Here is a 24,424-nt window from a genome sequence, read left to right on the forward strand (position 1 = left end):
TCTCTCAAATGAAACAAAATCTAGCAAAATCGGATGAGATTTACTCGATTTATGTGCAAAAAACATTTAGGGCCGAGTAGCGGCCTTAGTCCAAGGGCCCAAATTTGAAACTTTTTTCGACACGTTCTTTTCGGTATTCAGTTACCTTCCATAAAAAACTAAATCTAGCAAAACCGGATGAGATTTACTCGATTTATGTGCAAAAAACACTTAGGGCCGAGTAGCGGCCTTAGTCCAAGGGCCCAAATTTGAAACTTTTTTCGACACGTTCTTTTCGGTATTCAGTTACCTTCCATAAAAAACTAAATCTAGCAAAATCGGATGAGATTTACTCGATTTATGTGCAAAAAACACTTAGGGCCGAGTAGCGGCCTTAGTCCAAGGGCCCAAATTTGAAACTTTTTTCGTCACGTTCTTTTCGGTATTCAGTTACCTTCCATAAAAAACTAAATCTAGCAAAATCGGATGAGATCTACTCGATTTATGTGCAAAAAACACTTAGGGCCGAGTAGCGGCCTTAGTCCAAGGGCCCAAATTTGAAACTTTTTTTGCCACGTTCTTTTCGGTATTCAATTACCTTCCATAAAAAAATAAATCTAGCAAAATCGGATGAGATTTACTCGATTTATGTGCAAAAAACACTTAGGGCCGAGTAACGACCTTTGAGCCCTCCCAACAAGCCCACGTTACATCTTACCCAAAAACAATATTCAGCAACTTTGTTCTACTCGTGAATACCTTTCATTTGATATATCACAAGCAGCTATTGCGTGCGTATTTCGGTAGATATCGTCGAAAGACTGAAAAACACCTATAGGGCCCTAGCTCTGGAGGGGCCGACCCTACCATGCCCATTTTCGAACTTGACCTTACTTTTGTCGATACCAATCGGGGAAAAAAAGAATTTTGAAAAAAGGTTGTGATTTACTCTAGCTAGAGGGGTCACGGACGGACGGACGGACGGGCGGACGGACGGGCGGACGGACGGACGGACGGACGGACATTTTTTTTATTGCGGATTCGTCATCTATGAACACAACCAAATGCTTTGCCCTTACTGTCTGCTTCCAATTCGACGTGTTACAAACGGCATATTAATCTTATAAGCCCCCAGTACTTCGTACTCCGTCTGTGACCCCTCTAGCTTGAGCAAATCACAACCTTTTTTCAAAATTCTTTTTTTCACCGATTGGTATCGACAAAAGTAAGGTCAAGTTCGAAAATGGGCATGGTAGGGTCGGCCCTTCCAGAGCTAGGGCCATATAGGTGTTTTTCAGTCTTTCGACGATATCTACCGAAATACGCACGCAATAGCTGCTTGTGATATATCAAATGAAAGGTATTGACGAGTAGAACAAAGTTGCTGAATATTGTTTTTGGGTAAGATGTAACGTGGGCTTGTTGGGAGGGCTCAAAGGTCGTTACTCGGCCCTAAGTGTTTTTTGCACATAAATCGAGTAAATCTCATCCGATTTTGCTAGATTTATTTTTTTATGGAAGGTAATTGAATACCGAAAAGAACGTGGCAAAAAAAGTTTCAAATTTGGGCCCTTGGACTAAGGCCGCTACTCGGCCCTAAGTGTTTTTTGCACATAAATCGAGTAAATCTCATCAATGAAAGTAGATAAGTAGGTATGGCCAGTCCATACAAGTCGGAGCACATACGGATTTGCATGGCGCCACCTCAAACGAACTCATTTCTAGTGGAAATTTGCACTGGAAATGAGTTCGTTTGAGGTGGCGCCATGCAAATGCGTATGTGCTCCGGCTAGAACAAATTTGAACGTTTGGCCATACCTATCCATTTAGTTTCATTGAATCTCATCCGATTTTGCTAAATTTAGTTTTTTATGGAAGGTAATTGAATACCGAAAATAACGTGGCGAAAAAAGTTTCAAATTTGGGCCCTTGGACTAAGGCCGCTACTCGGCCCTAAGTGTTTTTTGCACATAAATCGAGTAAATCTCATTCGATTTTGCTAGTTTTTGTTTCATTTTAGAAATAATTGAATGCCGAATAGAATGATGGCAAAAAAAGTTTCAAATTTGGGCCCTTGCACTAAGGCCGCTACTCGGCCCTAAGTGTTTTTTGCACATAAATCGAGTAAATCTCATCCGATTTTGCTAGTTTTTGTTTCGTTTGAGAGATATTTGAATACCGAAAATAACGTGGCGAAAAAAGTTTCAAATTTGGGCCCTTGGACTAAGGCCGCTACTCGGCCATAAGTGTTTTTTGCACATAAATCGAGTAAATCTCATCCGATTTTGCTAGTTTTTGTTTCGTTTGAGAGATATTTGAATACCGAAAATAACGTGGCGAAAAAAGTTTCAAATTTGGGCCCTTGGACTAAGGCCGCTACTCGGCCATAAGTGTTTTTTGCACATAAATCGAGTAAATCTCATCTGATTTTGCTAGTTTTTGTTTCATTTGAGAGATAATTGAATGCCAAATAGAATGATGGCAAAAAAAGTTTCAAATTTGGGCCCTTGGACTAAGGCCGCTACTCGGCTCTAAGTGTTTTTTGCACATACATCGAGTAAATATCATCCGATTTTGCTAATTTTTGTTTTATTTGAGAGGTAATTGAATACCGAAAAGAACGTGGCAAAAAAAGTTTCAAATTTGGGCCCTTGGACTAAGGCCGCTACTCGGCCCTAAGTGTTTTTTGCACATAAATCGAGTAAATCTCATCTGATTTTACTAGTTTTTGTTTCATTTGAGAGATAATTGAATGCCAAATAGAATGATGGCAAAAAAAGTTTCAAATTTGGGCCCTTGGACTAAGGCCGCTACTCGGCCCTAAGCGTTTTTTGCACATAAATCGAGTAAATCTCATCCGATTTTGCTAGTTTTTGTTTCATTTGAGAGGTAATTGAATACCCAATGGAAAGTTGGCAAAAAATTTTGGGTTTCTAAAATAATGTCGTGAATTGTTGGTTTTTTTTGAGAGGTACTTCGTACGGGCTTTCGTAATTGCGCTATGCGCAATTTTAAAAATGAACACTTTCAGTAAATTTGACCATGCCCAACTTGACTAGCATTTTGGTAACAGACGCATTAGAGGGTTGTAGACGTATTAGGGTTACGGGCGTATTAGGGCTACGGACTTATTATGGTTACGTACGGGGCTAAGTCGCAGCAAACGCTCCGACTGTTCTGATGCCTTTGTGGCAACACTGCACACATTTGTCTCGCGCGCACTAAACGCACTCATTGTAAACTGTCATTTAGTTTTGACGTTTTCCAGAACGTTCATGATTTGTACATTTGACATTTAGATTGGTATATAAGAACGATTTATGTATCGGAGAAAAGCAGATCCATCTCAGCTCTCATCGAGTTCAGATCTCAATAAATAAATAATTATGGAGGAAACATTTCTTGTTTCATTACTGCTTCCCCATAAAATGGTGACCCCGACGTTCAGCCTTATGCTGCGAACACGTCTTTTTATAACCAATTTCTATTTTAGCATAATCTTACCTGCTAAAATACACAAATTGGTCAACGCGATATTCACAAAGTTTTTACTCTGAACAAGTCAGGCTTCTGATAAGGTCATAGCATATCGGTGATCACGAGTAGCTTCAAGCAACTCTTCTGACTGCTACCTACTAGCACAGTCATAATAAATCAGAATAATTTCTGCTCTCAACGAGAAAGCACCTTTCTCTTCAGCAACATTCTCAATCAATTCATTTTAACTGGCTTGCAGCCATAAAATTCAGTTGGTCAGACTGACGCTCAGCAAAGTTTACACAGCACGTGAAGGTAGTCACACTGATAGCTCAACGCTGTGATAACAGTAGTGTACTGTTTGCTTTATGGCGTCATCGACTAGGTGAGCCCGTCGCTCAAAACACCTACTCAGGACTACAACCAATTCATTTTTGCTAGCAAATTGGTTAGTCAAACTTTTATAAGATCGTCGAAGTATGAAGACTGCTATAGCCGTTAAGCGCAGTCAAATTATTTAATCTCGGAACACAGTTTAGCTCATACGTGAATTAATTGCTACTGTTCACCCGAATTAAATTTAAAGATACTTGATGACACAGACAAGAGAACTTTCGCTCCAACGTCCTAACTACGCATCAACACTTCGTTCGTTGAGCTCTTCAACTCGTTGAATAGTAATTGGACCAGGACTTTGTGTCTTCTATGCACAGTTACGGTTTAAGCCTGTCCTACTGCATCGCACGAATCCGTTGACTACCATCATCACTAGTTTTCTTGTCTCAGCTGGAACCTTTTCGACAAACGACTCGTTTCTCGGTTCCACCTGCGATTTATTTTCTAACTCAGCTCTTTCGTTCTCTTACTCAGACTCGGCTGCTCAGCCCACCTGATAGAACGAAAATTAAAGGTTGAAAGCTTCAATAATGTTTACCAACTAAAGGTTTCACTTTCCCTGCTCAGAACCCTCTGTGTCACGAAAGTGGCCTGGTAGCCGTTACTTTTGGAAGGCTAAGCAATACCTGGTTAAAAGTATATTTGCTTTTCGATGTCAGCTCTCATTATCTATCGAGCATGGGAATCCCTAGCTTCTGCTATATTCCGGTAATTGCAGTAGATATGATCATTTTTGCATCAAGCCAGGCGCTTAAATTCTTGAGCACATCCGTGCGCGGTAACACGACATTTTTTCATCATTGTGCGGATTATGAATGTTTATTCAACGCGTGTCTGTTGTTTATAAGTTCACCCGCTGGTGGTAATCGATGCTGATTCACTAGCTTGGCGTAAGCCCAGTTCATCAGTTTTCAACCTCACTCATGGCATCTCGGGCGTCCGATGGTTTTGAAAAACTTAACCTAACGCGTTTTTCCGGAAATTTTTCCTCATCGGCCCTCCGGCTCTCGAGCGTTGCTGCGACAAAGACACGCTTCGCAATTTCTCCGAGTACCTTCAAGTTTCAAGAATTCAGAATTACACTTAGAATTATGACAGCACGGGATTTGACTTTTTCTGTCATCCTTTGACGCTTACAAGTAATTAATTCTCACTTTCCGTGGCGGTCACGTTGCCCTTAAAAGTAATTGACTGACCGTCAACTATCTCTATTAAACTCAATCTTCGTCGGCTATCGTCGATTGATTGTGAGATATGATGTAGGCAGCTTTGAATGTCCCGCGGCAATTTCGATCGTTCCCCTCACGGAACACGTTGCTAAGCTAGCAATATCTGCCTATTCGGTCTTCAAACCGCTCTTTGCACTCGTCAACGAACGCAAAACTGCCTCTTTCGGTTGATATTCGTATTCCATACGGAATAACTAAAGGTTTCCATTTACGTATTGACATTGTCAAAACCACTTCCCTATTCGGAAAGTTTCAAATGTCTAACACGTACTCGCTTCGTTCAGCGTACTCACACGTTGTACATGTAAGAGTTCTGGTTCCGATTACAAGAAACTCAAACTTGTTCATCGTCAGACCCCGTCAAGCTATCCTCGCTTAAACGGTCAACCAACGCAACCTGCCTCTTACGGTTGATTTATTTTCCGAGCGTTTACAGAGCTATGACTCTGAGCAAGTCAATTTTCTAATATGAGCTCCATATTACCAACGCAGCGATCGGTGGAGTTAATCAGTTCAAATACAACGACTGTCCACCTATCCACCTATAATCGTGAATTATTATGCGTTTACGCTTTGATCAAGCGCTTCTAATTGGGTTGGAAGCCTGCAAGCAAGACTGATCACAAGCCATTCATTTTTTGTTTTTAAATCAAAAGCCCTCGATCAAACATTCAGCTTTCTTCACGAAAGAATGTTTCCGGGCAGTTCAAAATCTTTCGCTTTTAAGTATTACTAAAGCTATTGGAAAAGTAAATTGGTCTTAAATCACGCTTTATGATTCATTTCAATCCATTACAACACCTTACGAGCGCTTAGAGCAAGTCCTCAAGCCACTTCCTTATTCGGAAGATCTCGATCAATGCTTAACTTGTACTTAAGCGTCGGCCTGAAGCGATTTCCAATCGCGGATACCAAGCAGAAACAGTCGCTCAACTCGGATTATCCTCGGAAATACCGTAGCTTCGCCTGCCAACTTACTTTACTGCTCAATGCTACTTTTTCGAAAGATTGTAATCAAAAATATTTTTAATTCAGCCGCGTTCGTTAGAACGGCTAACCTAAAAATAGTGATGCATGTGTCTTCTGAACAACTTTTCGTCAACACTCTTCAGTGCATCAACCAGTACCAAGCTACAACAGTTGCCCTGGCCGTTCCACTCGCACCAAAGCAATCCTGTCAATGGCATCATCAGCAACAACACAGCAAGCGAATTGGACAAACATGTACCTACTCTCCGATCCACGTGGCTCACGAATCCAAATGTATCAGCACAGCACATTTCGCACAACGATTTTATATGAAACTTTATATTAATTTGTAAAAACTCTACATTGTGTTTAGCATAAGATTTTGATTTGTGATTCATTTTTTTTTTGCGAGTTCTTTCGAATTGAAGTTTGCACGAATCATCTTGTTTTCGTCGCCGTTTTCAACTTTTTTTTTTCTATAACTTTGGACGAAACGAAAACATTGAGCTGTCATCGGACCATCAACGTCACAAAGCAGTGTTGCCGCACTCCGAAAATTTTCCGAATCCGCTGGCGCGTTATTTCAAATTGAAAGCAAGTCTATCACGTCTTGCTGGCAGGTAGGAAACTGATTTAACACTTCACTTGGGGCCATAACTGTGCGCAATCTCGTATTATTTGTATCGTTTTCATAAAAACACCTACTTGACGACTGAAACCAAACAACCGCGCCGCTGAAGGCCCGCAGATCCACCACCGATTGTAAAGTACACGGGATGGATTCACAGATGGATTCGACAATAGGCACCAGATCAAAATCACAACCCCAGTTGCAGATCGAAGGCCAATCAGTTAACGAATGCGGTACTTTCAACATAATCGATTCGAAACGAGACGGTAGCTGCCTTTATGCAACAATTTTCGACTTCATCGAACGAAACATCCACCATTTCTTCGACAAGAAGCCCCAGTCGGTTCACCAGATTCGACTAGCCACGGTCAACTACATTCTATCACGAAATGCCGCCGGATTTCAACATAACTGGGAACGATTCTATCCCATCATCAAATACAATTTGGAGAAGCGAATCACTGGACTCGACCAATACGGAAAAAATGCCACTAACGATGACAACATCAAGCAATTGTACCGGAACTACATGTCTAAACCTGCCACTTTTGGCACATTCAGCGAATTGCTTGCAGCAGCAGAATTGTATGGCTTCTGCGGGTACATTTTCCAGAACAGTGACACGAACGAATATGTCTGTTACGAATTTGGCATCACAGGAAATTTAACAATAGACCAAAGAAAACCACAGATATTACTAATATTCACCGGTCCCAGCGATTCAGGTCACTTCAGTCGCCTCGAACCATCGATTGCGCCCTCGGCTATACTCACTGGAAAATATCAGCGAATTGGAGACACCCAATGTGGCAACAGTAAAATAGCAATTCGAAAGTCGAACGACACGGTCCAAACTGTACCTATCCACGAATCGCTCAACCGCAACGAAGTCCGAACCCAAGCAGAATCAATAAGTGTGGCATCTAGTCAGCCTAACACTCAAAACCAGACAGATACAATTGAGATTCCACCATTTGAATGCGATGTATGCAAAATGTCTTTTCCAACCAAACGCGGACTTAATACCCACCGCAGCAGACACGCAAAGGAAGCCAATTCGTCGACAGCTAACCGGATTAACAATACTGCTACCCCAAGGCCTGAACGGAACGTTAAAACCTCCAGCGAACGCAATTCAACGCTCGAACAACAGTGCAAACATTGGCAAGACATCTTCGCGACCCACGCAGCCGAAGAATCATTCGACGAGCAGTTGTTTGACAAAAACGTAACAGAATTTCTAAAATTCCTTCAAGAAGCAAATGAAAAGATGCCTGGACCGAAACACCCCGCCGTAAAGTTCTACAGACTCCGCAAAAAAGGCAAAAAGAACGTTACATCAGCGCAATACGGACGCTCATCTAATCCACAGCGAACGGATAGAAAAGCGAAACAAAGGCGCAGAGACAAGTACCAATACGACTTGACGCAATATTGGTTCTACAATCAGCGTAGGAAAGCTGTACTTGAAGTCACGAAAACGGGAAACTCAAAACAGTGCAAAATTAAGATGGATGTCATCGAGGAACATTTCAAAAAAATTTTCGAAGCGCCAAATGACCGAGTTCGAGAATCATACCCTGCCAATGTACGAAAAAAGGATGTAATGCTAGAACCGAAGGACATTCAACTACAAATCAAGCGTATTTCGTTGGATACAAGTGCTGGCCCAGACCGTGTGTTAGCTCGAACAATCCGCCAGCTTAATGTCGCCAACTCAATCTGTTCAATCGCCAACGTCATGCTTCTATCATCATATGTGCCGACCTGCTTCCGATATGGCCGAATAATTCTAGCTGATAAGGGCGACGACGAATCAAATGTAAGTAACTGGCGGCCAATAACTATTTTTTCAGTCGTCAGGAGAGCAATCGAAAAGGCACTGGATTCAGTGCTACGAACCCAGGTCGAAATCAACTGGAACCAGCGAGGCTTCGTAATTGGTTTACCCGGCTGCCATATAAACTCGAGACTCATTAACGCCTGCTTGAAGAAGGCCAAAAAGAAAAAAGGAAGATGCGTTATCGTTTTTCTCGATGTCTCGAAAGCGTTTGACAGAATTGGACACGACCACATCTCAAAATCGCTGGAAGCGAGTGGGGCATCGCAGAACCTGCAGAAATTAATTATGAACCTGATGACACAGAATCACGTGACCATACACAACGGCAAAGAATCGTCCTGTAACATTGCAATCAAATGTGGAGTCCCGCAAGGCGCCCCATTGCCTCCAATATTATTTAACATCGCCATAAACTACATATACGACGAACTGTGCGACTCGCAGTACGCTGACCAGTATGGATACAATCTTTTGAACGATTTTGACGCATTGTCCCTACTCGGTTTTGCTGACGATCAAGCTATCGCTGGTAAAGACAAAGACAGCGCGGTACGTTCAACGGAGGCAGTAAGGCTTCTGTTCTCGGAAATTGGCCTAAAAATAAATCCGAAAAAAAGCCAAGCCATCAGCATCGAGAACGGCCAACTCATCGAGGAAACACTGACACTTCCAAATGGCGACACCATCACTACGATCAATTCCGAAGCTCGAATACGTTACCTCGGATGCTCTTTCAATTCGGAGCTAGTCTTCGACAACTCGTGCATCGAACGGCTGAACGTATCACTCGAAAACTTAGCATCTTCGCCGTTGCTGAAACCAGACCAGAAACTAAACATCATTAACCAATATGTATTTCCAACCCTATGCTACCCGCTACAGACAGCACCGTTGAACAAGATTCCAAGTTACATCACTGACGGTCTCGACGTCATGATACGCCGAACAGTTAAAGAAGTTATTGGCCTCCCAATGCGTACGAATGATAATCTATTTTACGCTCCAAGACGTCTGCGTGGCCTAGGATTAATGAAAGCATCATGGGAAGTACACCTGCAACACTTCGCTATGGCCAAACGTCTAGCAACAGTCGACGATCAGCTGTTCCAAAGTGTTTCGAACTGTTCCGAGGAAATGGAATCATGCACACAAGCATTGGGTGTATCAGGCAACAGCACAAAGTCATTGCGAACGACACTCCGACAAAAAAGCTTTGACGATTGGTGTGGTCTGAAATACCAAGGAGCCGGCGTAACACATTTCCAAACATTTATCAAAGGCAACGACTTCGTCTGCAACAAAAACCGACTTTCATCGTCCGAGTGGATCGCCGCCATTAAGTTGAATAGTAACTATGCGAATTTGAATGGAGTACCTGGTGTTGGAAGCACTTCCCGCCTCTGCCGCAAATGCGACGGAGAGAACGAAACAATAGCACACGTAACCGGAAGTTGTCCCTCTAACAACCAGCAAATCATCTCTAGACATCACAACGCAAAGCACCAACTTAAGGAACTGTTACAACAACAGAAGCGATACACCTGTTTTGAAGAAGTCTACGCGATTGACATCGACGGACGTTCAAGATTTAGCGACATCATCGCATTCGATAACAAGTCCAACAACACCTATATCATCGATCCTACAATTAGATACGAAACCAGCGACAGTAACCAAGACTCAAAAATCCAAGCCGAAAAATGCGAAATCTACGAAAAGTGCATTCCCTTTTATGAAGAAAAGTATTTTTCGACCTTCGGTAAACGTAAATGGTCGGTCAAAGGACTCTGGTTCGGGAGCCGCGGCACGGTCGGTTCAAGTGTTGTGCAATTTTTCAAAGACTTTAACTTAGATATCTCTGATTTGTCTCCAATTACGGAGGAAATTTTAGTTCGTACGATTCAGATTATAAAAAGCCACATATACGGTGCCTAGTCATTGACGAAAACATTAGTTGAATATCACATTTGTTGTAAATATTTTGTAATTTAATTATTGATAGATATGCTGTGTAGCCTAGCAACCTTCTGTAAGAGGGCAGCACACTTTGTTTGTATTTTTAAAGTCAAATAAAGATCTTTCTTCTTGTCAAAAATCCCTAGTCTTTTCTAAGAGGGGAGTTATGTGGCAACACTGCACACATTTGTCTCGCGCGCACTAAACGCACTCATTGTAAACTGTCATTTAGTTTTGACGTTTTCCAGAACGTTCATGATTTGTACATTTGACATTTAGATTGGTATATAAGAACGATTTATGTATCGGAGAAAAGCAGATCCATCTCAGCTCTCATCGAGTTCAGATCTCAATAAATAAATAATTATGGAGGAAACATTTCTTGTTTCATTACTGCTTCCCCATACCTTGTTTTTATTGCGGATTCGTTATCTATGAACATAGACAAATGCTTTGCCCTTACCGTCTGCTTCCAATTCAACATGTTACCAACGGCATATTAATCTTATAAGCCCCCAGTACTTCGTACGGGGCTAAAAATATTTAAAAAAATTATGAAAATTTGGGTTAATGTGGCAACAGTTGGAAAAATCCGGAAAAACATTTTCCCTAACAATAACCACTGCAAAAACACCACCAAAGTCAGATGACTCAGCTTTCATCTTTTAATAGTAGGTTACAGTGCATGCTGCGAAAATGATTCATTACTTGGGGAAACAATTTTGAAACTCGCAACTCACGCGTGTGTGTTTAAGCGCCAAGGTTTGAAAACTGTTATTTTGACATGGGTAGAGTTTGCATATCCGAGACGAAGGCGAGGTATGTAACTACCCGCGTCAAAATAACAGTTTTCAAACCGAGGCGCTTAAACACACACGCGTGAGTTGCGAGTTTCAAAATTGTTTCCCCAAGTAATGAATCATGGCAGCAGCTTGCACTGTATTCTATTTTATTGCTTGTCCAAGCGAAAATTGATTCTTACATATCAATTCCTTAATGCAGTAACAACGAATCTAGTATACCGCCGAACCCTCCGAAATTGGCTCACACGTCTACGAAGAAAAAAATCCCGAAAACAACACTAATGTTATGTTGGTATTGTTACAGCAGTAATCTCAATACACGTCACAACGGTCACAACAGTCGGCTTGTCACTGAATTGTTTTTCCGTTTCAGGATAATGCATTAATTTTGTTGTTTTCGTTATTTAGAATAAAAATTTTGCAGTGAAGTGAAGTGAATAATGTCTAACATAAGCAAAGTGTTCAGTGTTCTCGAATATAAGTGAAAAATACGCAACTAAAAGTGTTTGCCATGTGTTCATTACAATAATTGAATTTATTGCTGGAGCAAAAAATGGCTGACACTTTCAGTTTTGTGATTTTCTTTTCGAAATAATTCAAATGCTTTTGCGACATTCAACTCACGCCACTGGAAAATTTGTGTTCAAAAACACAAAACATCAATAATTATTTTCTTTTTTTCTGTTGGAAGGCATTAAATATTTCAGATGATGCATTCTCCTTCATCTGGCTGCACCCCGCGAAAACTCGTTTTACGTGAATGACTGTGCACCCCGCGAAAATAGAGATTCCTTGACGATAGTGTCACACAAATATCCCTCATGTAATCGACCATTTTCGCAGGGGCCAAATTGATATGTAAGAATCAATTTTCGCTTGGGGCAAGCAATAAAGTGTATTTACTACCTACCCCATGCGAAAGTTGATCATTACAAAGCAATTTGCCCCCTGCAAAAATGATTCATTAAATGTGGACTATTTTCGATTTCTATGTGGAAATTAAATTTCGTAGTAAACCGGAATACATTGGATGCTGCTATGTACTTCATTAATTCGGAAACAATTTTGTGATGAAAGCAAACTCGTGTAGTATTAGTATAGGACTTGCGTAACGCCCGCTCCTAGTAATGTCCGGTTATGATTACGTGTTACAGTAATCCGCTTTGCTCATACCAAATATGACTTTGCATTCCTTTTCCGGACGGGCTAAGACCTCCTCACTCGTCAAAATACAAATTTCGAAGCACGGACGTAACGTATTTTGGATACGATGCGCGACGTACGACGTGATCAAATAGTCTCGAACTCTAATTCATCTGTATAGAGTTAATCAATCAGTAAATAGACCCATGTCTTGATAAAATATGGATATATTCCAACCAACCATTAGAAAGCTAACGATTCTTTTAATATTGTCACAAGATGTTAGCATTATAAACCATTCAAACTCGAATCGGTAAAACGCAATATCCTATTTATAAATTAGTGTGCCCATGTCCAATTTGGTTGCACTTTGGCAACATGAAAATACAACTTAACTTTACGGTAAATTATAATTAGAAATTGGAATCAGTTACCGACCATAAAACCGAAGAATAAATTATTTTATGGGTTCATCGGCTTATTGTTTCACTTCCACATTGTCAGTTATTTAAAGGCATATTCGCTGTACACTTCTCCTAATTTAATTTAATGCAAATAAAATGTGTCTGTACTCACCTTCACATCCATCAATCGAAAGTCCAAAGTATGTATCCATGCAGATGTCGCATTTCAATCCTTCTACACCCATTTTACAGGGACATTGACCGTTGTCGGTATCACAAAATGTGTCCGATGATCCGTTTGCATTACATTCGCATGGTGGACAGTCTATTGTTATATTTCCATAGCCGAACTGAATAATTTTTTTTCAAATGAAAGTAAAGCGGGAAAATGTCGTTTTTTTCAGTGAAATTTTACCTCACATTCATCGCACTGATGTCCGCTGTAGCGCGGTTTGCAAACACATTGACCATTTGTTACATCACAGACATTGCTTAAAGCACCGGTTTCATAACAGTTGCACAGTTCACAGCCGTCGTGTGGATCACCCCAATAACCGTCCTTACAGCGTTCACATCTCCATCCTTCAGTGTTCCCTCTAATGAAAAATGGTTTCAACTTGTCTATGATGAAAATTGACAATATTTGAGTTACTTACAAGCAAGCTATGCATCGCCCTGTATTTTGATCACAAGGGCCGCCATTACAAGGACATGGTAGACACTTTGATCCAATCACATCCGGCCTACCATAAAATCCATCGTCACAACTATAAAAAAAAATTAAATTGTTCAAGGAGTTTGGGGTGCTTTAGGTCAGAAAGCCATACATCAAAACAACGAACACATAAATTCATAGATTTAATTACAACTGTGGCTTATGCTGATGGACAATCAGCTTTAAACCGTTATACATACGTTTCACATTTAGCTCCGGTATAGCCATCTGGACACTGAGTACAAATATAATCCAAGCTCAGATTTCGGTGTCGTGAAATAAGCTCGTTCGACATACGGTTGGTGTCTAAGCTAAGTTCTATGAGCTGACAACTGGGTGAAAAGTTGTTGCTTTCGACTGACAGAGGGCAACTGCATCGTTTACAGTCATGTTCTGATCCAAACATAGCATTACCATAATAACCCGGCGCACATTTGTCGCATCTGAATGATTAATCGGAAATTAGAAGAAATTGCACATGCGATAAGGAAACTGTCGTCGGTAAGATCATAGAGTGGGAAATCATTACCTGTCTCCATATGTATTGTGTATGCACTCTCCACACTTATCCAGTTCTAAATCACAGGTTTGAGCATGTCCATTACAGGAGCAGGGAACGCATTTTCCGAGTTTTTCATGTGACGTCGAGTTTTCGTAGACCCGTACATAACCGAATTCACACTTTTCACAAGACAGTCCCGTATATCCAACTGGACATTCACACACTTCTACTAAATTAAATTCTGTCTCATCTGAATCACTGTAACCCGAATGGAGACTGGCTGCAATCAAAACACTCTCGACTTGATCGGTGTGAAAAGTTCCTCTAATCAAAACACTTTCGACATCACTCAACACTGACATGAATTGCACTCTGGTAACTGGATCACCGCGATACTCTGTCCGTCTTAATCGGGTCACAATATCTTTGACTGTTCGTGGAACATGATACCAACCCTCTTCCGATAGCAGGACACTTATCGAAGCATTGGAATGTTTGTAAATATTATCACCGTACGCTATTTTCAGTCCATTGTTTCCAATCAAAATGATACTCGGACCAGAGGTAGGCTTTCCGCTTGTGTCTCCTCTAACGATAATCCATGCCATGTGAAACGACAATTGAGATCCGTAGCTTTGCAGAAGATTACCACAGTATTGTTGTGGGGCCAGCCAGTATACCGCCTCAGTTTCTGGGAATTCATACATACCGAACACCAGATTTCCGGTGTCATTATCTATCGAAGGGTATGCGAAGTTCTGCTTTGATATATCAGTCACTTTCCAGTTTTCCAATGTTTCGTACTGTGGAATGAAATTCTCATTTTAATGTCTACCGTCTACTGCAGTGCCGGACACTTCACTGTTTCACTGAAGTGACTGAAGTTTAATTCCGTAAAATTCTCAAATTTATACTAACCGACGAGTATTGTATAGTTTGACTGCTGCAAACCTGAGAGACACCCGAACAATAGCACTTCATACAACCTTCTGAATTCGTTGAGCTAAGAGCGAAATAGCCTTGAATACATTGATCACAAAGACGTCCCTCCACATGTAGCTACGTAAAAAAACAATTCCGTCCGGACTAACAACAAATTAACTGATATGAGAAAGACTCAATTTTCCTACCTTACATTGACAATGAGATTCACATTCACCGCCGTGCATAGTTCCTCTTTTGTCACATGCACATCGGCTGCAGTTTTCACCCGTATGACCAGGCATACATTCCGAGCATTTTGGTCCCATAAATCCCGGTTTACAGTTGCATTCACCTCCGATGCTGCTACATGCACCATCTGAACTTTTCGGATCACAGTCGCAAGGAATGCATGGATTGGATGCATCTGCCGGTACATCATACGGTCGGTAATAGTGGGGAATACATTTTTCACAATTTATTCCAGCAGTGAGATCCTAAGAGAGAACTGTTATGCCATTTTTCTGTTTAGCGACAGTTCTGTTTTAACTTACAGAACAATTAAGACACACTCCACCCCCACTAGCTACTCCTTCAGTATTGATGCTCAATCCTCTTTGATCTACTTCCGGATTATAGTAACACTCCGTCGCATGTCCGTTGCACTACAATTTAATTCAGAAATGAACAATTCGTCAGAATCTTTATGAAGTTGGCACTTCGGAAGCCTTACCTCGCACTTTTCACATCGATTAATTTCAGTCAAAGTGCCTTGCAGGTAAGCTTTTTGATTGTAGAGTGGACAGCACTTTTCGCAATTTGTTCCACATGTATGGTGAAGGCATACACATTCGTCGATCTGATTTGTTAATAAAAATTGGATATACAAATGGACTTATGGTCACTACTGTAAGCATGCCCCTTCGTCCAGATCGATGTGAAATAAAAATAAACTTCAACGATGCACATTAAAATAAAACATCGTCCTGGACGTTTGGTAAAGACAAAAAATTGTAAAGAAATTGTCATATACATCATCACCCGAATTTGTCGTTTCGCTTGCATGTCCCGAACAATCAACTCGACCACCGATTTTCAAATGTCGAATCGAATAAAATCTTCTTTCTGTTTTATGCATACTTTGCAAACGCAATCGCACATATCTCGCTAATGTGAATTCCAGTAGTTCAATTGAAGAGGTGTTAGCCCCAGGCCGATGATTTACGAGCGATAAATTTATCTTTAAAATTTAAAGAAATGTGAGCAAGAGCATGATGGTAGCGAAATTATATTCAAATTTATTCGACTTGCTAAGGTGCTCTTCAAGCAAAAATTGATTGAGAAATTAAGAAAAATTCCTATTCGTCGGGTGTAACATAAAATATTACCTTTCCGTTTTCGAGTGAAAATTGCTTCGAAAATTTCGTGTTACAGGTCACTTCCGTGTCGGAACGAAACCGATACGACGATTGATGGGCTGACAAATTGTATCTACTCAAACATTCCGAGTCACTGGTACTGAAATATTGCCACGGCTCGAAATTTTCACCGTCCAATGACCTCTCTAATATCCACGAAGCAGGTGTCGGTGAAACGGCTGACAACAGTTTGATGTACGTGACTTGGTAGTTCTGAAAGAAATTAGTACGTTTTGATGTTAGGATCGTCCGAAACTTCGATTAATTTTTCAAATGATCAGCCATCTGGTATCGATCAAGAAACCCAGAAACCAAAACACTTTCATTTCTATTATGATTCGCTAGACTTGTTAGTGTGCAAATTGATATAGTATTACTAGTGTATTGTATCAAGTACAACTGTCGCCGTCGTCGAAAGACGTATTTAGTTTTCTCTTAGATCGAAACAGTGGTCAAACGTCCTAGTATCAATTATTAAAATAATTCTGCGCACCGAAATTTGATCAAATATTTAAATTTTCAAATAGAGAAGTGTCGAGTATTTTTTTAAAAAGTGGTTTTGGCTTCCAGGGTCGAATACCCCTGGGCACATATAAACTGGAAAAAGCATTCGATTTTGGGTAGGCTGTTTTTCAAAATATATTTAGTCTTAATTCTCTATAGAGCCATTCTTTCTTACATCGATTACATCGCAGAATCATTGCTTCCAATCTCATAAAATGCGATCCATTCATTCAAGAACCACTATATTACCTGAAAATGCTAATTCAATAAGCAAAGTTACAACAATCAAATAGAGTAAGAATATTTACAATTTTAAAAGTTATTTCTCTGGCATTATTTATGCTTAATACACAAGTGAATTATGTACCGAAAATCAATCTTCAAAAATGCACCACACTTATTTTTGGTAAATATTTGTTGTTTATTTATCATTCCATTTCTAAAGGCCTCTCGATGCAGTAAGAAGAAATGTGTGTATTTACTTGAAGCATTTTTCTGAATGCATTTGACGGTTGTTGTTGTTTTTTTTCGGTATCTCTGGGTAGCCCCGGTACAGAAGAAATATTTAAATACAAAAGTGATGAATTCTATTGCACAGAATCATTTTTTATGCGTAAACTGGAATGCACAGTAGTTGCTTTGAAAACCCCAGAAAAAACAACAACATTTTCTATTGAAATTCTGTGGTTGGGTTACTGAAGTTCATGTTATAAAAATGTGATAAATGACTTACTTTGAAGTCGATGGTTGTAAATGAAGATGTAATTAATCTTAATCGATGTCTCAAAAACAAAAATGCAGTAGACGAAGATGATGATTTCATTTCTCAATTAAACGTAATTTTGTACAGTACGTTTATGAACTGGAGACTAAATGGTGCGGACAAAGACAGATGTGAATGTTGTACAACTGTTACAACAATCAAATAAAATTGATGTGGATGCAGAGGAATTATAATCTAATAATCCACTCATAACACGATCGATTTAATATTAATCTATTTAAAATGGTAACATCATCTACTCTTCATTCATTCCACATCACTTAAATACCAGCCGACGAAAGGCATATTATTAACCCATTGTAAATACACATTCAAAATCCACTTAAAAAATCTTTCAACATGAAAAAAAAATCCATTTAAGCGCGATCACACGATCCGTACATACATAAAACATAATATTTTAAAATGTGCGCGAGTGTCAGTTTTCCCGTGAACGTTTACTAAACATTTTCTCAATGCAGAAGATCATAATATCAATAACTCAAAGGCGCCGGCATAATAAATGGCTCAAGTTTATTAATTCATACGCATGTTGTTGGCTGGTATGATTTTGTATTATTTATATCATCGTAAAAATATGGAATTCTTATCTAGAACCGTTGTGTCACAAAAGCGATCCAGAGAAGAGGAAAAAAAAGAGAACTATAAAAAAGCGACCAAATAGAACCTGTGGTTTAACGATTGTTAAATTTGAACATGAACTTGTTTTATGGAACATGTTCGGGCTACAAGCAGTAGATTAGAATTGGTTCGAAAACATTCATTTGGTTTTAAACCACAATTCCAATTTTCGATTATTAGCGTTAGGACACTTATTGAACAAATTAATCCAGCGGGATGCTCTTTGGTTTTGTGTCGATGTTATTTTGATACATTCGGATGCGCCAAAGTTTCACCAGAGCAATGTATGCTGATATCACACTAAAACGTCTTAAAAAAGTATTGATATCAGAATATGTGATGTACACAAAATTACCTTAGTTGAACTCGTATTTATGCCTAGATTAGGAATAAAATATTATAGGGGCATTGGATCCAAGGCGGAAATGAAGTCCCTAATTTTTATTTACATTTCTTGTAGTTTGGACTTCACGTCACGTCAGCCTGTTAACATGCGAAGGTGATTCTTTAGTCCCTATTTTTTATTTTTGCAGACTGGACTTGCACAGCAAGGACCAAATCAATTCTAGTTATTTTTTTTTAATTTTTGTTTTTATTTTCCTCTTGAGAAAGACAAGATTTGATTTTCTTTTCTGCATTTTTCAATGTATTACTACACTACGTAACATAGGCTCCCACAAAGTAATTTCTTATTAATCGAATATTTGAATCCTTTTAACACAACCACTCGCTCCTGATTTAGATTTAAGATGAAGATTTTGACTTCAAACAAACATCTCTTGGTACATAGTTATGCTATATACTTGAAGTATAGTTTCCACTTAAAAAGAGCACTACGTTTAGCCTCCGTTTACATGACAATTGTAAAATAGAACAAAGTAACTGTCACGTAAACGGAGTAAAAAAATTGAAATAAATTCAATTTCCACTCCGTTTGCGTGACAGTTCTTTTGTTCTATTTTACAACTGTCATGTAGACGGAGGCTAAACGGAGTGTTTTTTTTAAGTGGAAACTATAGAGTGTTTAAGTGAGAGAGATGGCGAACCGACAACCTATTGTTCCATCTCGGAGTCTGCTGTCAGATTCTTTTGTATTATCGATGACAGCAGACCCCGAGTTGATTTTCCATCTAGCTCTACTGAAACACCATATACTTCACAATCGTAACTATTCTACAGAGAAAGACACAAATAAAATAAAATTCTCTGTCTCACTATATGTCTCACCAAGGATCTAACGTAAAATCCGTAAAATGAAATTGTCTTCGTCAACAATTGGTTATTTGTCTCACATTTAAAAAATTTAGCGTCCACAGATAACTTCTGTATGTCGGTCCGAGGTAACAAATATCTTTTTTGCAGATAAGGAAAATGCCTTTGATGTTTTAGAAAATGCATAGCTATTGATCATCGTGTGAGAACATAACATCATTTAGGACAATAGACGAACGAAACATTCCATTTGGGCAATTTTAATTCTGTGATAAAATGCACCGACACTGTGTGTGTGTGTAACAAACTAGCCATTCAAAAGTTTTTTACATATTTATTTGTTTTAGTAAGTGATCGGGCGCAACGTGAAAAGACAAAATTAGATAAATCGGTCGTTTGTGGAATTCTATAATTGCAAGCTATTTTGATTTAGATAAAAAATGTTCATTGAATGTTTGGATGGGTTAAAGGTTACTGTATGAGAGTTGCAGCATGGTAGAATTTCGGAAGTTTGGTTTTTCTCTTTTAATTTTCTTCGTATGGGATGGGATGAGTGAAATGGATGCATAAAGGAAATTACAAATTGACTAAAGGTGGACGATGTCTGCGAAGGAACGACACCAATTTTATTTTATCAGAAAATAAATTCGAGCTGTGATGAGGAGTTGCTGACGAAACTGATGGAATAGTCATTTGTGTACCTGATTTGCACGATTGATTTTAGACAATTTCGCGGATTGTAGGCCGAACGGAGTGAGGCTTACAAGCGAAAGTGCCTAAAATCAATCGTCCAAAGCAGGTGCACATGTGAGTTTTCATGCAAAGGGCCGAAAACTCGAGAAAAAAATCAAAAATTACCATCATTTTTGGCACGAAACATGAAAATATTAAATTTTGTATCAAACAGTGGACGATACCTTTGCAGAGAGTTGAATAAAAACGACCGATTCTAACTCTACTGAAAATATATTTATTGAAAATCGTAATCCGTTAAGATTCACAACCGTATGATCATGTCCGGAGCGATAGCGGAGGACTTGACGCAGTCTAACTTCCAAAAAAAGAACGAAGAAAATTTTTGAGACGCGGCAACTATATATAGCCGAACATTTCAGTTTCTACCCGTTGGTTTATATCACCACAAAACATAATCTATCATGTTATCGCTTCAAATACGAGCAAAACGAGCTATCAGTCGACAATGTAGGTTTTAAATTGCCGGAGATACATCGTTTTGAAATTGGTCACTTTTCATACAAAATACACCACATTGACTTTTCCCAAACAATCAAAATCTTTCAACTTACTCTGTACGTTTCTATCTATCTATCTATCTATCTATCTATCTATCTATCTATCTATCTATCTATCTATCTATCTATTTCTATCTATCTATCTATCTATCTATTCTATCTATCTATCTATCTATCTATCTATCTATCTATCTATCTATCTATCTATCTATCTATCTATCTATCTATCTATCTATCTATCTATCTATCTATCTATCTATCTATTATCTATCTATCTATTTTATCTATCTTTATCTATCTATCTATCTATCTATCTATCTATCTATCTATTCTATCTATCTATCTATCTATCTATCTATCTATCTATCTATCTATCTATCTATCTATCTATCTATCTATCTATCTTATCTATCTATCTATCTATCTATCTATCTATCTATTATCTATCTATCTATCTATCTATCTATCTATCTATCTATCTATCTATCTATCTATCTATCTATCTATCTATCTATCTATCTATCTATCTATCTATCTATCTATCTATCTATCTATCTATCTATCTATCTATCTATCTATCTATCTATCTATCTATCTATCTATCTATCTATCTATCTATCTATCTATCTATCTATCTATCTATCTATCTATCTATCTATCTATCTATCTATCTATCTATCTATCTATCTATCTATTATCTATCTATCTATCTATCTATCTATCTATTATCTATCTATCTATCTATCTATCTATCTATCTATCTATCTATCTATCTATCTATCTATCTATCTATTCTATCTATCTATCTATCTATCTATCTATCTATCTATCTATCTATCTATCTATCTATTATCTATCTATCTATCTATCTATTTTTTTTATCTATCTATCTATCTATCTATCTATCTATCTATCTATCTATCTATCTATCTATCTATCTATCTATCTATCTATCTATCTATCTATCTATCTATCTATCTATCTATCTATCTATCTATCTATCTATCTATCTATCTATCTATCTATCTAATCTATCTATCTATCTATCTATCTATCTATCTATCTATCTATCTATCTATCTATCTATCTATCTATCTATCTATCTATCTATCTATCTATTATCTATCTATCTATCTATCTATCTATCTATCTATCTATCTATCTATCTATCTATCTATCTATCTATCTATCTATCTATCTATCTATAGAGGAGATATTTCTTGAATGGTGGCAGATATAGAGTTACTTTCCTCGTCAAATTTTCGAATTTCGTCAAATTTTCGAATTTCGTCAAATTTTCTATTTTCGTCAAATTTTCTATTTTCGTCAAATTTTCTATTTTCGTCAAATTTTCGATTTTCGTCAAATTTCCAATTTTCGTCAAATTTTCGAATTTCGTCAAATTTTCGATTTTCGTCAAATTTTCGATTTTCGTCAAATTTTCGAATTTCGTCAAATTTTCGAATTTCGTCAAATTTTCGATTTTCGTCAAATTTTCGAATTTCGTCAAATTTCCGAATTTTTGTTATAAACTGTTATAAAAAGCAGTGTTCTAAAACTTCTAAAACGACTGATATGCCAACAAAAATCTCTTCGAGAAAAGTGTGACGCAGTCTTTGAAGTACAATTTATAAAATAAATGATATCGCTAGAGTTGACGCTTTCAGCTTCGTTACGCAAAAATTAAATTTTACACCCAATTTTAGTTCAAACAAGCTGGCTTAGTTTTTCTCATCATCTGCCAAATAATTTTTACCAAAAAAAATTTGACTGGAAACAACCAAAATTTTACCAAAAAAATCTGCGTCGCAAAGTGGCAAATGTTCAGGAACAGACCAGCAAGAAAATTTATCTGGAGAAAAACTAAGCCAGCTTGTTTGAACTAAAATTGGGTGTAAAATTTAATTTTTGCGTAACGAAGCTGAAAGCGTCAACTCTAGCGATATCATTTATTTTAGAAATTGTACTTCAAAGACTGCGTCACACTTTTCTCGAAGAAATTTTTGTTGGGATTTCACTACTCTGATAAGACTGATCCGAAAACAATGCAAATGTGCGGGTGGTGAACATAATGATGAAACATGAACCGCTGCACCTTAAACAATTGAAGTGACAGATTTAATGATTATATGACGCATTATACGTATTCGGTTTTCATAGTGTGTTTTTTAATGATAACTTAAAGATCTTACCTAAAGCAAAAAACACAAGCGTTGCGTTGCGTTGATGGGATCGACAATTATTTTTTGTTTACCGTTGTTATCGCAGTAGGGATGGGAGGCTTCAAAATTATCGATAATATCAATCGAAAGAAATTATCGATAATTGATTAATCATATCGTTATCGACAATTTAATAATTATCGATAATTATCAAAATATCGAAATTCGATAATTATCAAAATATCGATATTTTGATATTTATCTGAAAATTCATGATAATAAACCGATATATCGGAATATATCGATAAATATCGGATTTTCAGACCGAAATAACGATATATCGAATTATCGACATCTTGATAATTATCAAAATATCAATAATTATCGATTATCGATATTTTTTTTGATAATTTTCGATAAAAAAAGTCGATAATTATCGATTATCGATAATTGATAATTATCGATAATCATTTTCATTATCGCCCATGCCTATTATCGCAGTCAAAACAATGGAAAATACAGCATAATTGTCGATCCGATCAAAGAAAAATTGCTCGTGTGTTTCCGACCTAAACCCACTGCGCTTCGAGATCTTCGAGACCTGAGACGGAAATATGAAACTACTGTCATAAAAAGGCAATTCAAGAAAACCTATGATCGATGATTGCAGATTGGTAACAAAAACGATGCTGATAAAGTCGCATCGGTGACTTTTCAACGCACAGGAATGTTAATTCACCTTATTGAACCCGACAAATATTTCCTTTCGCACCTTTAGCATTTCGTGAATTCAAAAGTTATCGACATGAAATGTGTGAATGGTTCTCCGACTATATGATTTATAGCGCAATAAATTTCATGTAAGGCCGTCAATTTTTATCTAATCCCATAAAACCAATAACCTATAATACGAAAGACAAACAAATTACAGCACAACATTTACACCATATTATTTTGCGGCGCTTTATGCTTTCAGTTAAATTTCTAAAAAATAAAAATAAAATAACAAATATTAAAACGGACAATTCAAATGGTCATGCAACACAAAACGCATCGACGAAGTGCATGTTGTTTTCCTTGGGTATGAACAACAAGTGCATCTATAACACAGCGAATGATAAATTAATTTTTATCTTCAATTGGAAGAAAAAAGACACGAGAAAAGAAAACAAACTTTTCATCTTATATGGTTACGTGTACACAAACAATGACAACAAAATGTTGTGTATATGTGCTACATGGTACATAGAGTACAAAAATAACATTAAAACATAAGACTTTGGATAATTTAAAAGGTTGTAAGTATGGGAATAAAGTGAACTTGATCGAAAAGTGTAGTATAGAGTGAACTGAGAACAGGTATGTATAACGTATTGTACTGTACGGTCTGTACGTCGATTTTGTACAGAGTAAATTTAGTTGCGGTCTGGCCAATAAATTAAAACGTTTTACGTTTATTACTATATCAATAAAATGGTAAAATTGAATTTTCTTCCTTTTTC

The 24,424-nt window shown here is 38.0% G+C and overlaps 1 protein-coding gene across 2 annotated transcripts in view; it reads right to left on the reverse strand.

The window, feature by feature from the left end:
• Positions 1–24,424, reverse strand: part of LOC119081944 (laminin subunit alpha-1) — a 128,400-nt gene that overhangs the window by 74,798 nt on the left and 29,178 nt on the right. For both annotated transcript variants that reach the window (XM_037191208.1, XM_037191209.1), the window contains exons 4-14: positions 16,357–16,599; positions 16,002–16,208; positions 15,702–15,827; positions 15,523–15,633; positions 15,178–15,465; positions 14,966–15,106; positions 14,075–14,850; positions 13,746–13,988; positions 13,487–13,597; positions 13,246–13,426; positions 13,003–13,180 (exon numbers count right to left, since the gene is read on the reverse strand). In XM_037191208.1, coding sequence (XP_037047103.1) covers positions 13,003–13,180; positions 13,246–13,426; positions 13,487–13,597; positions 13,746–13,988; positions 14,075–14,850; positions 14,966–15,106; positions 15,178–15,465; positions 15,523–15,633; positions 15,702–15,827; positions 16,002–16,208; positions 16,357–16,599 — 2,605 coding nt within the window. The remainder of the gene's footprint in view (positions 1–13,002; positions 13,181–13,245; positions 13,427–13,486; positions 13,598–13,745; positions 13,989–14,074; positions 14,851–14,965; positions 15,107–15,177; positions 15,466–15,522; positions 15,634–15,701; positions 15,828–16,001; positions 16,209–16,356; positions 16,600–24,424) is intronic.

Source organism: Bradysia coprophila, unplaced genomic scaffold (assembly GCF_014529535.1).
Source record: "Bradysia coprophila strain Holo2 unplaced genomic scaffold, BU_Bcop_v1 contig_373, whole genome shotgun sequence".
Lineage (NCBI taxonomy): Eukaryota > Metazoa > Arthropoda > Insecta > Diptera > Sciaridae > Bradysia > Bradysia coprophila.